Below are 17,647 nucleotides of genomic sequence, written 5' to 3'. Positions count from 1 at the left end.
ATTTGCCTGGTTGGTTATTAGCCTTTGGGTTTTCCCCTTGGCTCGTCTGTAAGAGCTGTTTGTGTAGAGTGGGTATCAATCCTTTGTCACCTATGTTACAAATAGTTGGACCAGCTCTATGTGTCTATCAGCTTTGTGTACCAGCCAGTTCACTGAAGGGTTCCAGCAGCACACTGAGTTTCATTAGCTCAAGAACGCCCTAATGAGTCTGATCTGTTAACCATCGTTTTTGGAAAGGTCCATAAGTGAAATATGGCATTGATGGGTTGTGATACGATCTACTCATTGAAGTATGTGGTAGCTCACTACATCAGCTGAATTTCCTGTCACTTGAGCTTTTCAGATGTTCTTCAAGCAGCAGGGAGGAGTGCCCACACGTGTGTCTGATGTGTAGGAAAACAGTCTGATCTCTGAGCAGCTCTAATGCACTCAGCTGATGTCCTTACGGAAATGAGTTCTGAAATTCTGTGTCGTTCTTTTTTAGGAATCACACCATCCTCAAAGCCTCATCCACCTGTTGTGGGCAAAGTGACTCATCACAGCATTGAATTGTACTGGGATCTGGAAAAGAGAGCGAAACGGCAAGGACCTCAGGAGCAGTGGTTCAGGTTCTCGATCGAAGAAGAAGACCCCAAAATGCACACTTACGGTATCATTTATACGTAGGTGCAATGTTGAATCGCTTAACATTTTGCTTTGATTTCCTGATGAGCTGGAATGGTTTCGATTGTCTCTAAAAAGACTCCTTTTGAAATGAAAGAAAAGAACGAGTCGGCATCATCTGCATGCATGCTTTTTATGAATTAGGATTTTTGGAAGATCTGCATTAGCAGTAACTTTGAAATTAAACCTCATACCTTTTGAGAGCTTCTTAGGCTTCTGCAGTATTCTGATGGTATATTTTAAAGCTCTAAAATGTAGAGTCAGAATCAAGAGACTCTGAAATTGGAGGAGGTACCGTCAGGTACCTGCTGTGTTTCGGAGATGTGGGCTGGGGGATGCCGTCTGGACCTCCTGTCACGCTGCTGTTCTTTGTTAGCTGTTCCCAGTCTGTGCTGGTGCCCAGGCTGGGGCCTTTCTTGTTATCTTACCTTGAGTGCGTTTCCTCCTGTTTTCTGATGGCTGGTGCCTCCACACCATGCAAACTTCGGGTCAAATATTCCCTTGTCAGAAGGCCATCTGAAGCGACCGTCTCATCCAGGTATCCTCTCTGTCCCGACTTGGTTTCATGTGCTCCTCACATTCGGCTTCTGCTGGAATTACTTGCCCTGTTGGCATGTTCATTTTGTCTTCCCACCAGTATTTAAATTCCGCGACAAGCAGAACTGCTTGTGTAACACCCAGTGCCCCTGTCCTAGGCAGTGTTGGCACACAGTGGGCCCTCTGAACACTCGTCACACAAATGAATAAATGAATGTAATGGGGGTAATCAAGAAGTCATTTTTTTCCCTTAGTCTTCAACTCTTACTTGCTTCCCTTTGATTTTGCAAGTGCTTTACCACTTGCAAAATGACAGTTTTAGGGGTGCCAAAACCACGATACGAATATGGCTGTGAACTAAAATTGACTTTGAGGTAATCGTAGATTCATATCTGGTTGTGAGAAATCGTAGAGGTCTCGTGTACCTTTTGCCCACATGTCCCAGTAGTGACATCATGGGAAGCTATGGGGCAGCCTCACCGCCAGGATACTGGGGTTGATGCAGTCAAGGCGCAGAGTGGTTCCTTCTCAAGGTGACATTGTGATGACGTTGAGGGGATTAACAGAGGCTTTCACTGTTCCCTGAATGAAGATATCCCTGAGATTTAACGAACAATTTTTTTTAAGACACAAACACTACTCCCCCCCGCCCACAAACGCACCAAAAAAACCCCACACATTTATCTGTAATGTAGTTACCATCTGCAAATAATTCCTGGCCTGACTACTTGAAAATGTTATTTTAATGATGTCATGCCATGTTCTTCTCTATTAGGTAGTTTCCATCTGCAATCTGAAAGCATGAGTAGGATATTAGAAGTATTAATATGGAGAGGGAACGACTTTTTCCCCCCCCCACTTTCCCCAGTTCCCCACACTGCACCTGCACCGGGGCACTTCAGGTGGGGCGGTGCTGGATGCGCCTCCACTTCCTCTCGCCTTCTCTGCCAGCGGCCAGGTGGTCGGCACCCCCTTACCCCCCACCCCCCTCCCACACGCTGGTCCCCACCCTGGGGTGTGCATCCTGGTGCCTCACGTTCCCCAGACACCTGAGTGCCGTCCAGCTGGCCCCCCCCTGGAGGGCCTGGCCTGCTGACCCCCAACTCCAAGGGCGACCCAGAGTTGCTTGCCTTCCCTTGGAGAATTGGCAGCAAGAGCTTGACACTAGGTGGCAGAGTCAGACTGTGTGAATCGCCACCTCCTTGCCTCCGCCTCCTGCTGCCGCTGCCCCAGCGCTGGCGATGCCTTAGGTTTAGGACACCCGAGCTTGGAAGCGCTCGACTTGCCCGTTGCCCACGGGGGCCGGGGGTGTCGGCTGTGACTTGGGCTGTCCTCACAGCCGTCGGTCGCCCGCGTTCGCGAGCTCTCCCTTCCCGAGGCCTCCCTCCGTGCAAGCCGGGCCCTGGCCGCATCCCCGACCCGCAGCCCGGAGCGTGTTGCTGCCTGGAGGGGCCGGTCCCGCTTCCCTTGCCCGTCCTGCCGGGTCAGCCTTCTTCCCAACCGTCCTTTTGTCGCATTCTCTTCGGGGAGCCTCCTTTCTGGAAGCGTGAAGGTCAGACTCCTCAGACCGGCCCGGGATGCCCTCACGGCTTGCCCACACCTGGCTGCCCCGTTGCCCCTTATTCCAAGCACCTGTGTTTCAGGAACACCGAGGAGCGAGCGAATGAGGGGACCAGCCAGCCGAGGCCAGCGAGGCAACGGGAGGCCGTCGCTGGGGTCAGTGGGCCTGCCAGGGACACAGCTGTGGCTTTTACCCCGAGAGGCGGGAGGGCCAGGCCTGGCTGACACGCTTTCTGACGATGGCTCTGGCTGCGGAGGTGAGAACAGGCCCCGGGGAGGCAGGGCAGTGAGTGTCTTAGCAGTGAGGGAGATGGAAGATGATGGAACAGCGTGAGCCACGGTTAAGTCTAGGCTGGGTTTATTCTTATTTTTATTTTTATTTTTTTTAAGGTGGGTTTAAAGACAGACTTGAAGACTTTGCTGGTGGCTCAGATATGAGATGGGAGAGGAAGAGGAGCGACAAGGGGGTAGCTCTAGATCTGGCCTCGTCCCCCGGGACAGGCGAGTGAGGCTGCTCCAACCTCAACCTCAGAAGCTCTGTGCTTTAGGACGACAGTGTATTCCCACACGACATACCCTTTGTGTCGGCCGTGGCTCCATTCCCTGTTGTCTTCCTTCCACATCCGCCCGGGCTGATGGAGCAGCCTCCACCTGGAGCTTGCCAGTCCCCATGCTGAGGGCAGGCTCCAGCACGAAGCTGTTGCTCGAAGCTTCCATCATCCAGAATGACACCTTTCATTCCTGCTTCTGCGTCCTTGCTCAAAGCAAGTCCTACAGCCACGCCTGCATTCAACAGGGCGGGGGTAACAGGACCCTTGGGGGAGGGCACCAAATATTTGGGGACAATAATCCAGTCCTCCACAGGTGGCACCGGGGGATGGAGCCTGAGCGTCTCCAATAACAAAGACGGGAAGACGAGGGCAGGAGCAGGAGCTCGGTTGGGACATCAGCTGGCCGCCGAGCGGAGATGTCAAGGAGCAGCTGGAGAGGATCGGCCAAGGGGAGAGTCACGGCTCCAGAAGTGAATTTCCGGGTCCCCAGCAGGAGACTGGAGTGGAGCTGGGGGTGGGGGGAGCACAGAGAGGGGGGCAGGTCTGGCCTCGGAGTCCTTAGGTGTCCCGGTATTGGGTTTCCTATGTTTCACGTTTGCTCAGCTGCTGCATCAAATATTTGCTTATTGACTGATGATAAAAAAAAAAAAGGCCCGCATCACACTTTCATATGCTCTCCTCTACGGTGGGAAAGTCCTAAGATTGTTTTTATTCATTCAGGTATCACGCCTGGGCCGTGGGGAGGTGTGCGTCTCTACGAGTTTGCTGAACGGCCTCTGTCTCCCCATGGCTGGGCTGCGACCGTGGTGGAGGGAGCCGCAGCGGGCGGCTGTGTCCCGGGGCCCCGTGTGTGTCCGGTCCCCTCCTCGGGGTCCTCTGTCTTGAAGGGAGGGCCTTCATCCCTCCCTAACTGTGCCCGGTGACTTCTGTTTTTCTAAACAGTCGTGTGATGCCTCTTTCCAGGGGTTATGAAGGTGCTGCTTGCCGCAGGGTGACTCAGGATGTTGAGCAACACTGGATTTTATTGGGGGCACTTTGGGTTTCCTTTTGGTCTGAAACTAGGTAAAGTCTTTGACACCTGACATTGCATATTCTACTCAATTGGATATTCTATTCAGTTTGAGCTCCTACAGATCTTTTCAGATGCCACAAATTCAAGGCTCGTTTTCCAGGATTCCCCTATCTGTGGATATGGATGTACGCCCACACAAAGGATGAGACCCACTTACTCTTGAGGCCACTTTGTGCCAGGGCGGATATGTTTTAGATGGTGATGATAAGGATTTTGAAAAACCACGCAGTTTCTCTGAACATTTATCTTGGTTTTAGAGCTTTCACTTTTATGGTAATAAATGTATTTATATAGACTTTTAACCCTTCTGTCTTCTTGGTTTCTTAATTCAGATGTTTTTCTTAATGCCGTTGGTATCATTTCTTCATTGTCTTTGTTACAGTTTCTTCTTTGCTGGTACATGATGCATCAGTTATCTCTTGCTGGGTAACAAACCACCCCCAAACTTGGTAGTTTTGCTTAAATGCGGGGAAAAAAACATCAAGTGTTTTCTCAGGATCCTACAATGTGGGCTGGGTGGGCGGGGATGGATGCGTGACTTCCCCTTCACACTCAGGGCACGCCCACGCCAACCCCGATCACATCATCCTGGAAGTAGATCGCATTCACAGATTGCTTCCACTTGTTCTTTTGGTGACTTTCAGAGCGTGCTGATTGGATTCCCTGGTGTCCTCCTCATGCCTGTCTCCTCCCATCTAGGGGATATGCAACGAAGCATGTTGTGGAAGGTCTGGAACCACGGACACTGTACAGATTTCGACTGAAGGTCACCAGCCCCTCTGGAGAGTATGAGTACAGCCCAGTGGTCTCCGTGTCTACAACCAGTGAGTATAGTTTACTAACCCCAAACCCCTCTATCTAAGGATAAATGAAGACCACAAGCCATATAGAAAGGTAAAAATATCCAGCCTTCTCCTCCTCTGCCTTACTGGAAGCAGAAACTCTTCCATTTTTAAGGACTGTGAATGGGATTGTTTCCTGGCAAGGCCAGGCCATACAGCATGAAGGATGTCGAGTTGTGCTTTAATAAACGGGGAGAGCTGTTCTGGGGTCAGCATCGCCCTGCGAGTACACATTCAGTACCACAGGGTGGAGTCGCCTTTCTTCAGAAACAGGCCGGTGGGGTGTGGGCTGAGAAAGTCTCCCTCTTTGGATGCGACAAGGTCTACAAAGCATTTTGTCCTTTTTGGACAACGTCCATCCTATATCTTGACACACAAATTTGGTTCCCGGGGAGGCTGAGTGAGGAAGAACGAATAATGTGGCTTCCACACACACGCAGGGGCGAGGGGAGGGCTGCGCTGCCTCTGACCTGCATGTCCTCCTCCCAGGTCACATCTGAGGGTGCAGATAGTTTCTGTGATCGGGATTTTAAAACATTTAAAAAAGATGTTTGTGTATCTAGAATGTGGTAAAGATTAAAATGGTCAGGTTTCTCGTGGTCTAGTCCCTGGAAATGAGTCTTTTATCACTTGCACAAAGAAAATCTTCCTCTGTGAGTCAAAGTTATTTTACTTTATTTTTTAAAGATTGATTTGAGAGAGAGCATGTGCACATGCACGCACGCGCGCGCACACACACACACACACACACACAAGTGGGGGGTGGGGAGGGGCAGAGGGAGAAGCAGACTCCCCACTGACTCAGGGCTCCACTCAGGTCCTGGGATCATGACCTGGACCAAAGCAGACACTTAACCGACTGAGCTACCCGGGTGCCCCAAAAGTTATTTTAAAGTTTTAATCAAGGGACGCCTGGGTGGCTCAGTGGTTGAACGTCTGCCTTGAACTCAGGGCGTGATCCCAGAGTCCAGGGATCGAGTCCTGCATTGGGCTCCCCACGTGGAGCCTGCTTCTCCATCTGCCTATGTCTCTGCCTCTCTCTCTCTGTGTCTCTCATGAATCAATAAATAGTCTTTAAAAAAATAAAGTTTTAATCAATATTGCATATGGCGTATGTGCTGTTATGCACACATTTACATGTATAAATAAAAATACAGTTTTCCTTCTGTGACTTTCAATTGTGTCCTTTATGCACTTATTTGGAGGGATTTTTGTGTGGGTTAAAGGTGATTCAGGTTTTGAGTTAGCCTAGCATATCTTCATTTGCAACCAAGCCGCTAGGGAGCTGGGCCTTAGTTTGGCAAACTGAGAATTTGGTGAAGGCTGAGAGAGGCGTGCCCTCCCCAGGGGGCTCAGCTCCCTGCGAAGGCACATGATTTCCAAGGAGACTTTCCAAGTGGAATGGGCCGTTAGAGAGTCGCAGGTCAGGAAAGAGGGCTGGTCCTTCGTGTGCTGGCCGTGAAGGCGTTTGCTTCCTGGGGGGACCTGGAGCTCCTGGAGCTTTGAGGGGAAGGAAAAGGTGGAGCAGCCGAGTGTGAGTTGGTTTCTTCCGAGTGGAGGGCAGGCATACAGAACGGGGGAGCAGGGGCAGGAGAAAGTTGTCAAAGGGAACCTACTATTTGAATAGCGATTCTCTAGGGGACGCTGGGCCAGCGTGCTCCCTCTTGTGCTGCTGTCCCCAGCCAGCCACAGGCCACTCCCACACTCCTCTGCCTTTGCCCATTCTGTCTGCAATGCCCCCACCTTGGAGCCCCCCCTTCCCGGCACCCATCCCACCCCTCTGCCTGCTGAGCCACTCCACAGGCTGAGCTCTGCTCAGGGGTGGTTCCTCGTGTTTCTCCTTCTCCGCCATGTACTGGTGTGTCTCCCTCGTACCCAGTTGGGTCTCCCCCTCTGCTAACACTCAGTGCATCTTACTTTCATGTTTTTTTTTCTTTTTTTTAAAATTATCGTCTTTGTCTCCCACCGACTTGTGTGCCTCCGAAGTAGAGGATGTGATAGGTTGGTCAGGTCTAGCTTGTAGAAGACAACAATCAATGGATGGATGGGTGGTGAATGGAGAGGCCTGGAGGCAGAATTAGAATGAGGAGCAACGCTGATTTTTCTCAGCTCACACTCATACCTGTTGGGAGATGGACCTGTGTCCCATGGGCTGGGGAGAGTCCCCCTGAACCTATGAGGTGAGGGTGAACAGGATGCAGAACTAGCCATGGTGAGCTCAGCTTGCCACTGGCATCTTTTCTTCATATCACATCAATGTCAGGGCATGGGCTTCTGGACCTTTCTGGCTAGAGCTGACGTGGTGTCTGCATACCATTTGGAGCTCTTTGGGAAGGCAGAAACCACAGTGGCTTTCTATCAGCTGACAAGGATTGTGCTGCCTTCTTGCTGAGCTGGCTTCTGAGAGGTGGCTGCAGAGAGCTGGACCAGTGGTCCAGGGCATTTGTCACTGCAGTCTGTGGCTTCTGTGGGTCATTAGACAAGACCTCCTGCAGGGACTGGGGTATGATGGGGACATGGTTCCTGGTAGTGCCCGGCTTCCTGTGTATTTTGATGTCTGGTCACAGCACAATGCTGCAGCCAAGACATGCTCTCAGCCTCAGAGGGCTCTCCTGGGTGGCAAGGGTCCAGTACCCTCTTCTTGCTGGCTGCTGCTCCCTTGTGCTATTATTATATTTATAATATCCACAGCAGACTCCCTTAAGGAGGTAGATCATGCTAAACAAAGAATTAAAAAAAGGTACATATTAAAAAAAAAAAAGGTACATATTTTACAAAACAAGTAAAAATGTTTCTGTGGGTTGATCATTTGCATTCAGTTTGAAAGTGTTTTTAATGAATCACGAAAGCATTTACTTTGAATAAAGGATGCTCAGCTTTTTTTTTTTTTAATTCCAGGTAAAGTCCACGAGACTCTTGCTTAAATGAGGCATGCAATTTTAATCAGTTGGGTCCTTAAAAAGAGAAAAGCAGCTGCTGCTTGTTAATTGGCAAATCTCTCCTCCAATGAGCTCATCATTTATTCACTGCTTCTAACAGGGACCTGAATTCCACCCAGAAACGTGTTACCCCCACATTGCAGTATCTGCTGGCACATCTGTAGCTACAAGGCGATGGCTTTCCCCTCCTCTCAGGGGTTCCCTCCCCTCCCCTGGCCCTGCCTGATGAAGTGAGCACTCCCAGACATCCTCCCACGGGCAACATCATTGATTCAGTATTTGTCATTGCAGCACTCAGGGGTAAACATTAGCCAACCAAAGCCACAGAGGCAAAGCCTGCCTTTTTTGTATGCAGTTGCACTTAAATGATGGCAATCCCTTGGGCCAGGCCCACGAAATCTTGAAGGATTCAGGGGTAGGAGGAGTGGAACGTTTGGCTCACCCTGGAATTTCCTCTCTTTGTGACTCCTGCTTATAGTGGGAGGAAGAAAGAATTAATCTGCTCTGGGAACAGGAGCCCTTTCATTTGTTACTCTGTCCGATTCGCACAAATGGAGACTTTCCCGTGCCTTGGTTGATCTGGGTGGTGTCTGGTCTGGTGCTGCTAATCCTCGGTTACCTCTTCGCCTTCCTGGCAGTGGCCTGAGAGGGGTTAATGAGTTAATGCTGAGCAAGAGCTTTTGTGCCCGGAATGATACTTATTGCTTCCTTTTGCTGAAATTCAGCAAGCCCGGAATGATTAACAGTTGTGCTGTGTCCTCTGTCTTCTGTGAGATGTCCTTTTATTTTCAGATTGAGTTTTGAGGGCACTGATTACCTCTCGCAGAAGCTGGAATGGGCAATACGTTCATTGAAGTTATGTCCCACTATCAAAAAACCCTGGTATTTCCTGCGCATGGTCCTCAAGCTTCTAACCACAAAATGAACTTATTTCATTTTCCAATATTTGCATGCTGCAGAGCTTCCTGGGTAGGATGCACCAGGAAGTGCCCCCCACTGGGAGAGCTGTACTGGCCAGGTAAGACAGATGATGTGGATTGGAGGTGGGTCAGTGCAGAAATATGCTGGGATGCTGCATGTGCTTTCAGAACTTTCTTTAAAATCTTAAGTTAGCACTTTCTTGAAGCTTTTTAGGCTTTAGCATCCCCTTCCATTTAACACTTTGTGTGGGTGGGGATCATGTTTGTTTAAGAAGTCTGCTGATTTTCAAAATTTAATAAGATTGGAAGCATATAATGAACTGGTCTGCTACCTCAGCGTGTATTAAAATGCACGAGGAGGGAGCGTGGCCTTAAAGACTCATTTTGAGCTCTGATGTTGCCCACGCCTACCGGCTTGACCTTGGACAACTCAGTCTTCCTGGCTCTCAGTTTTGTGGTTTGAAGAAGAATTGAAAAAGCATTGTGTAAAATCCTAGACAGAGCTTAATTAATAGGACTTTGAGTTTAGATGCCATCTTTTAAAATTTCATAGAAATGGGGGGATCCCTGGGTGGCGCAGCAGTTTGGCGCCTGCCTTTGGCCCAGGGCGCGATCCTGGAGACCCGGGATCGAATCCCATGTCGGGCTCCCGGTGCATGGAGCCTGCTTCTCCCTCTGCCTGTGTCTCTGCCTCTCTCTCTCTCTCTGTGTGACTATCATAAAAAAAAAAAAAAATTAAAATTTCATAGAAATGGGATGAGCTTTCTGTGTTCTAGATGATTCTATGCAAGTCAGTTGTTGTATTTTTAGGGGCAATTGAAGTTTGAGAGTCCCAGAAGTGGGGGCTGTTTGGTGGGATAACAGATGTACCACCACCATCCCACTCTCCCCCTCCTTTCTGGGAAGTGAGGAGGAAGGGAAACTTTCCGTGGGTTTAGCTTGTCCACTAAAGTATAGGTGCATCACCCAATAGATCATTTTAAGTCCATATTATTCTAGCCTAGGGTTCCTCAACCTTGGCACTGTTGACATTTGGGGGCTGGCTAATTCTCATCATGTGTACTGTAGGATGTTTATCGGCATCCCTGGCCCCCCTCCCTGCTAGAGGCCAGTAGCACCAACCCCTAAGGTGTGACAACCAAAAATGTCTCCAGGCTTTCCCAAATGTCCTCATGGTGATGGTGGAGGGGGAGGGGTGTACTGCTCCCGTCCATACCCCCCAGGTAGAACCACCAGGCTAGGCCTGATTTTCCTTGGAAGGCTGGGGACAGCCTTACCCTTTGATAGTTTATCATGATACTTTTATTTGAAGCTTTTGGCCTAAAAATATGTGTGGAATGATGAAAAGGAAGTACAATGTGGCTAAAAAATCTTTAGGAGATTGGCAAGCTCTAGCAGACAAAATTGTTATTTCAAAAACAGCTTTAACTTGGCTTAAATTTATTTTTACCAGAAGTAAAGGGTATCAGCTAGGGGTCATTCTGCTGGTGACCCCTGCATTCTTCTGCCCCGCTCCCCCCCCACCCCTGGTTTCCTAGTTTGTAATTCGCCCAGCTAAAATCCTCCAAGGAAATGAGTAGTAGCAAAGTGGCTCCAATGCCCACATGTTTTTCTTAGCCTACCTCCCCGACCCGGATGGGTACTGAGTTTATAATCCCCAATCCAGTCAGCTCCAAGGTCTGGTCCTAGAGAGTTTTTCTACCCGAGGTACAGGAAGAGGGAATTTGGCTCCCTACCTGGCAGGGCTGGCCAGGGGACCTCTGGAGGCCAGACTGTAAGAGGGCGGTGAGGTGGTGGGTGAGCCCCCAGGAAGCAGTCTGGGGTAGAGCTCGGGAAGACAGGGTAGGAGGCAGGTGTTTTAGGGTTTAAGATGATGATGGAAGTGGATACTATTGTGTAAATGGCAAAGGAGAGGAACATGCTTGCCTTGTTCCTCTGGGACCCTCAGCATCAGGACTGGGCGTGTGAGCTCCTTAATAAACATTTGTTGAAAGGACGGAAGTGACCTTGGAGCTGAACTGGAACTGGGGATTATAAACTCGGTATCCATCCAGGTTAGGAAGGTACGCTGAGCGTGTGACGGCTGGGTGTGGGGGCCACAGAGAGGGCCACTGCCCTTCCCACCACCTCAACGACAGACACGTGTTGGGTATCTGTGATGTGCCGTGTGCTAGTCTAAGTGCTTCGCTTGTATTTCATTTACGCTGAATCCTTCAAACAATTAGAAAATCACAGCATGTGGAGCCAGTAGAGACGTGGGATAATTGCTCTGAAAGACGGCTTCTGTCACTTGGTCCTTTTATTTTTTTTAAAGAGATTTTATTTATTTATTCATGAGAGAGGCAGAGACCTAGGCAGAGGGAGAAGCAGGCTCCATGCAGAGATCCTGATGTGGGACTCGATCCCAGGACCCTAGGACCACACCCTGAGCCAAAGGCAGACGCTCAACCACTGAGCCACCCAGGCGCCCCTCTCGCTTGGTCCTTTATCGTCACCCTCTGCTCCTTTCTGCATCTCCCCCTCTTCTCTTCTTCGAGGAGCTAATGTCCCCGCCCCCCCACAGGGACCCCTCCCTTCTGCCCTGCTTCCCCTTGTTTTGCAGGCTCCTCCTCCTCGCCCTTCTCACCTGCAGGCTGTCCCCCATAACCAGGCTTTCTCATGCTGTCCCACTTCTGTGAATGAGCCCCGTGTGCCCCCCAGGAGCTCCGGGGAGACCAGGCCAACATGAATGTTCTATTCCTAGGAAGAACTGAAATTTGGGACGTCAGACGTTAAAGTAATTTATTTTTGTTGTTTGTTCAAGTACTTTAGTGACTCTTTGGCAAACAAAACCAGCCTGTTGTGATGATGGTGGGGCTTCCCCTTGCTTGTAAGGGAGGTTTATTAAGTCTTATGAAATCTGGAAGATTATTTTCACCTCTCAAAATACTATTCACAAAGCAATCCTCTCATAACTTGAGGCTGTCTCAAGTCCTTAGGACAATCTTAAGTGTTCTTAATATATGGAAACAAGGTATTTTTCGGTAAAAGAAGTTGAATAGGAAATGTAAGCTACACTTCCTGGAATAGCCAAGGCCCTTCACGGAGCTGAACCTGAGCCCCCACTCAAGGCTGCAGGTGGTGTGAGGCCGGAAGGAATTTTCTTTTGTTCGACTTTGGGTGACTCCTTTCCATCTTCTTTCTTTAGGAGAACCCATAAGTAGTGAGCACTTCCATCGAGCTGTCAATGTGAATGATGAAGATTTGCTGGTTCGAATACTTCAAGGAGGGTGAGAGAGCTCTGCCTTAAAAATTTTAAATTTTTAATGCCCAGCCAAGTGCACAGAATTGCATTTATTTTGTTTCCCCCCAAATTTTCCACACCTTTGATATTGCTCCAAAATAGATCTCCAGTGACCGATGTAAGTTCAGCATAGTCAATAAAGATGACCTTTTAGCCCTGTGTAAATGCTGTATTTTGTAATTATGTAATGAAAATTGAAAATTAGAAGTCTAGGTATCATATTTTCTTCCCAGAAATAATTTCTGACCCTGGCTTATATGCCACAGCATTTAGGCCAATTTTACCCCCAAAGTGCCCACATCATCTAAGGAATCATGAAATCAGCTGTTTCTGATTCAAGAGGTTGGTAAAACACTAGAAGAAAAGTAGCAAATACATTTGCTGCCATGGGATATCTGAAGCTGCCTCCTAATGAAACGTGAACAATGTTAATTAAATTTTTTCTGAATCCATAGTTCTGAGTGCCTTGGAAGGCCAGGCATTTTGCGAATAGGGCACTTCAGTTGGCTTTTTGTGGAATACTTCTCCAAGGCTTCTAAGCTGTTAAGATCTCTTTCTTCCTCCAGTGGCAGCACTTCACGCCCATTGGTGAGCTGGGAATTAAGGGAAAAATTCAGGCTTCCCTCAGTCTAGGCTCGTGGAGGGGAGGTGTGTGGCCTGGAGACCCTGCGTCCTTGGCCACATAAGGGGGTGGTGTTCTTTGCAGTATTCTATCCGATGACATCATGGTTTTGGGTTGAAGGGAGTGCCTATTTTAAGCGGAATTATGGCAATTTCTCTTCTTGTGAATTTAAATCCTTTAAAAATATTAGGGTAGGGCAGTTTAAGACACAAACTTAATGGCCCAGGAGAAATTGGAACTTTTGGGAAAATGAATCCTATTCAGCACCTGTGTCCTGCAAGAGACATCAACTGTGAATCTCTGGGGAGCCATGCCGAGCATGTTAATCTCTTTTCTCTGTGTTTTTCCCCCAGAAATGTGAAGGTCGATGTTCCCAATAAGTTTGGCTTTACCGCTCTGATGGTCGCTGCCCAGAAAGGATACAGCAGGTAGGGCTCCTCCTTTCTCATCTCTGAGTGGCCCAACCTTTTACTTCTCCCGGAAGCTCCTGTCAGAACATGGATGGGAGGGAGAGGGGGTGTGCAAGAGCCCCTTTCCTCTCAGTTTCCAAAACTGTAAGGGCTGCACAAACAAGCTGTTTTAATCATGAAGTTCTAGAACATGCAGCAGAGAATGTAAAAATGTCTAACTCTATGGTGAGGAAGAGAGGTAGCTACTTAATTATGTTTTGCAATATATTTTGTATGTCCCAGGAAAACTGGTTACTGGAATTTAAATTTCTTTAAAAAAAAAAGAAAGGGGTAGGGATATTAACTCTGGAAAACAAAGTTCCCTGATAGGTTGCTAAGATATCATTTTCACTGATACGCTCCATTATCTCTCTGCCACACAGAAGCATAAATACTAATAGCTTATTTTTCAGTCATATTTATAGTTAACTACTAAAGTGCTATGTTGAAAAAAATATTTTATTAAATACTGCCATTTGGAAATGTATTTAAAGCAGTCATTAAGGCAACAGTGAATTAGCTTGATGGTACAATGTGTTTCATGTGGTATGCTTTGTTTTCAATGAATAATTCATGTGAGGGATAAACTCCACCCCCCCTTTTTTTTTGGTGTTGAAGAGGTAGTTTTCTGGTTCAATAACATCCTGTCTTTGAAGCCAGCTGGCCTCTGAAGGCAGGAAAGCAAGTTGTGGAGTGTGGAGCTGTGTCTTAGATATAGCGCTGTTCCCTGTTCCCGCATTATCATCAAAGCTGCGTATCCAGTTCCCTTCCAATTTGTTTCCTTCAGGCTTGTGAAAATCCTCGTTTCTAACGGCACAGATGTGAATCTGAGGAACGGAAGTGGCAAGGACAGGTGGGTGGTAGACCATGCCCCGAAACGTCCCCATACCTGCGCTACCAGGCTCGTGCCCAGATGGCTTTTGATTTAACCCAAATATCGGATGCAGCTTCTTTTGACAGGACTGTAGCCCAAAGGAAAGAGGTCGATGACAAAGTCTGGCTTGTTTTGTTCACACTTATTCCTTCCTTCGATGGGATTGGAGTGGGCTGTATGATCTGAAGCACCTACCTTCCCTAACTCCGTGCCCAACCCATGTTAAGGGCTCAGCAACTGACAGCTATTACTGTAGTTATCACGAGCCCGTGCTGGCCATTTGGCTGTGCCTGGGACACTTGGGGGGGGGGTTCCCTGAAGGGCTCTCCTTATACTTGGCCTTACTTTTTTTTAAAAATTTTTTTTTCAATTTATTTATTTATGATAGTCACACACACACACACACACACACACACACAGAGAGAGAGAGAGAGAGAGAGAGAGAGAGGCAGAGACACAGGCAGAGGGAGAAGCAGGCTCCATGCAGGGAGCCCGACGTGGGATTTGATCCTGGGTCTCCAGGATCGGGCCCTGGGCCAAAGGCAGGCGCCAAACCGCTGTGCCACCCAGGGATCCCCCTTGGCCTTACCTTCTTAACTAAGACTCCTAGGTGTTCCCCAAGAAGCACAAAGCAGTCACAATCAAAGATACAACCAACCCCAAGAACTTCCCTACGGTGAAAGCACAGGAGACGTTTACGAAAGAGCATGGTACTTGGAAACCTGTATTTAGAGAGATGAGAGAATGCTCTACAAAGACCTAAAAGTAATTGCTAGTCAAGTAATTAGGTTTAACTGATTAATTCTAATTAACTAGTATTTGTTGAATGGCTACCATATGCCAGGCTATGTGTAGGTGCTTGGGTGGAACAGTACAGAAAATGCAACGGCTTTGCTCCAGGACCTCAGAGTCCCATCGTACATACAGCTCACAGGTGTGTGTCCTGCAAACTAGTATCTAAGGAGTAGCTACAAAAACACTGGTTGGGGCGCCTGGGTGGCTTGGTCAGTTAAGCGCCTGCCTTTGGCTCAGGTCATGATCCTCGAGTGCCCGGATGGAGCCCTTCTCGGTGGGGAGTACTGCTTCTCCCTCTGCCTTTCACTCCACTTGTGCTCTTTCTCTCAGATAAATACAATCTTACACCAAACAAAACACTAGTCACCTTTGGTGGGCCACAAGGAAAGCATCAATTTCTGAGCTCAGAACACCTACCTGCTACACTCTCTGAACACACAGAGAAATAGGTTTTAAATAACATTAAAAGAAATAATTTTAAAATTTGGGGTGCCTGGGTGGCTCAGTCGGTTAAGTGCCTTCGGCTCAGGTCACGATTGCAGGGTCCTGGGATCAAGCCTGAGTTGGGGCTCCCTGTCAGCAGGGATTCTGCTTCTCCTCTATCTACTGCTCCCCCTCTCACTCCCCCACTCCACTCCCCTGCTTCCCTGCTCATGCTCTCTCTTGCTCTTAAATAAATAAAAATCTTAAAATAATTTTTAAAAATTTAGAAAGTTGTTTTCTGCATAACTCTTAGGTTAATTTGGAGCCAAGCCATCAACTCAAGAAGTTTGAAAACAATACCAACTTAAAAAGGACAAAGAAAAACTTTGAGGGTGTAGGAAAGAGGAAAGAATGAAAATAAATTGATTAGAAAATCGGAAGATTATTGAAACATAGGAGCAAAAGATATAAGGGCTGCTTCTTAAAAAAAAAAAAGGCCTATATAATAAAATGAACCAATTTCTTATAGATCTAAGAAAAAAATCAATTTAGAAATGGTACATGGCTGTGGTTGGAAATTTTTGGAATTTTAAGAAGAAAAAATAGAATTTTGGAAGGGTACATATAACAGTGGTGAGAGGAAATCCAAATGTAAAAAGAAAAGCAGTGTGCTGTGTCTACACTAGTAGATGTGATAATTTCATTGAAATTAGCTTTTCGATGGTACAGTTTCTGGGGAAAAATATAAATCCCCCAAACCAACCCAAGACACAGAAAATCTGAGACCTCCAATATCCACATAAGAAATTAGAAAATTTATTGAGGGATTCCCTATGAAAGAGACTTTGTGGTTTGACTGTTCTGCCTCTGAGCTTGTGAGGATTGTAGATAACTTACTTAGCAGATGGGTATTTGGAAAGTCACAGAGGATAATCTTACTGCTGAAATCTGATAGTGAAAGAGCGGTGTTCATGTGTTTATATATGTACAGGTATTTATGTCTCTTCCATCTCAACTTGGAGGATCATGCAGGATGGTTAGGATGTCTAAATTAGGAAGTTTCCTTTTTTCATTTAAAGATTTTATTTATTTGAGAGAGAGAGGGAGAGAGCATGCGTGCATGAGTGCACAAACAGAGGGAGGGGCAGAGAGAGGGAAAAGCAGACTCCCCAGTTAGCAGGGAGCCCGATGTGGGACTTGACCCCAGGACCCCGAGATCATGACCTGAGCTGCAGGGAGATGGTTAACCAGCTGAGTGAGCCCTCCAGACACTACAGATTAGGAGATTTCTTAATGCTTCCTATTAGTAGACCAAAGATGAAAACCTATGTATGTATAGATGCAAAACAAAAATTAGGCGTTATGCAGCATCTTTTAAAGTGCAGGATGCTTTTGTTCCTGGTACAGTGTCTTAGGAAGACTAGCCTCTGCTTGTTGGAGTGAATCCTTCGATTGGATCATAAAAGGTTGTTTATCGTCTCAGACCACCAGCCAGTATCATACTTAGTGTTGACAGATTCCTTTTCAAAGTAAGGAGTGAAGCTCATGAGAGTGGTTGAGAGCAGGAGCACTCGATGTCAAATCCAGATTCCTCTGTGGTCTGGGTATATGAACTTGGGCAGGTCACTTAACCTCTGTGTGCCTCAATTGCCCCATCTCCAAGATAGGGGTAATAGAGGTACTTACAGAATTGTGAGCATTTGACGAATTAATACAAGAGAAATAAGCAAAGCAGTGCCTGGCATATGGTAACTCGACATTATATTTTGTTATTTCATGATTGGTATTTTGGAGTGCTGATCAACCTGGTGAGAGATGAAGCAGAGTAAGAGAGGCTTGGCTCCTTTCTTGCAGGATCCAAGAGAATCTACTTTCAAATACTTGGTCTTAATAAGGCGGCTTAGGAGAATAGTGGCCAGCTACAAAACAAAAAAAGTGTTTCTTAAATAACAGCAATAATCAGTAAATATAATGAGGGAAACAAAATAGAATAAATATCTCACTTCCATGAGAAATTTGTGTCAAAAAACCTATAAAAATTACTGAGAGATATAAAGATTTAAAAGGGACCTATACCATATGCCAGAATGGACAAGATCAAAGACTGTAAAATTTTC

The 17,647-nt window shown here is 47.3% G+C and overlaps 1 protein-coding gene across 3 annotated transcripts in view; it reads left to right on the top strand.

The window, feature by feature from the left end:
- The window catches only part of FANK1 (fibronectin type III and ankyrin repeat domains 1), a 96,475-nt gene that overhangs the window by 71,579 nt on the left and 7,249 nt on the right, over positions 1-17,647 (top strand). For all 3 annotated transcript variants that reach the window (XM_041744897.1, XM_041744898.1, XM_041744896.1), the window contains exons 2-6: positions 485-662; positions 5,083-5,207; positions 12,272-12,353; positions 13,343-13,417; positions 14,226-14,291. In XM_041744897.1, coding sequence (XP_041600831.1) covers positions 485-662; positions 5,083-5,207; positions 12,272-12,353; positions 13,343-13,417; positions 14,226-14,291 — 526 coding nt within the window. The remainder of the gene's footprint in view (positions 1-484; positions 663-5,082; positions 5,208-12,271; positions 12,354-13,342; positions 13,418-14,225; positions 14,292-17,647) is intronic.

Source organism: Vulpes lagopus, chromosome 2, assembly GCF_018345385.1.
Source record: "Vulpes lagopus strain Blue_001 chromosome 2, ASM1834538v1, whole genome shotgun sequence".
Taxonomy (NCBI): Eukaryota; Metazoa; Chordata; class Mammalia; order Carnivora; family Canidae; genus Vulpes; species Vulpes lagopus.
This window is presented reverse-complemented; position numbering and strand designations above follow the sequence as displayed.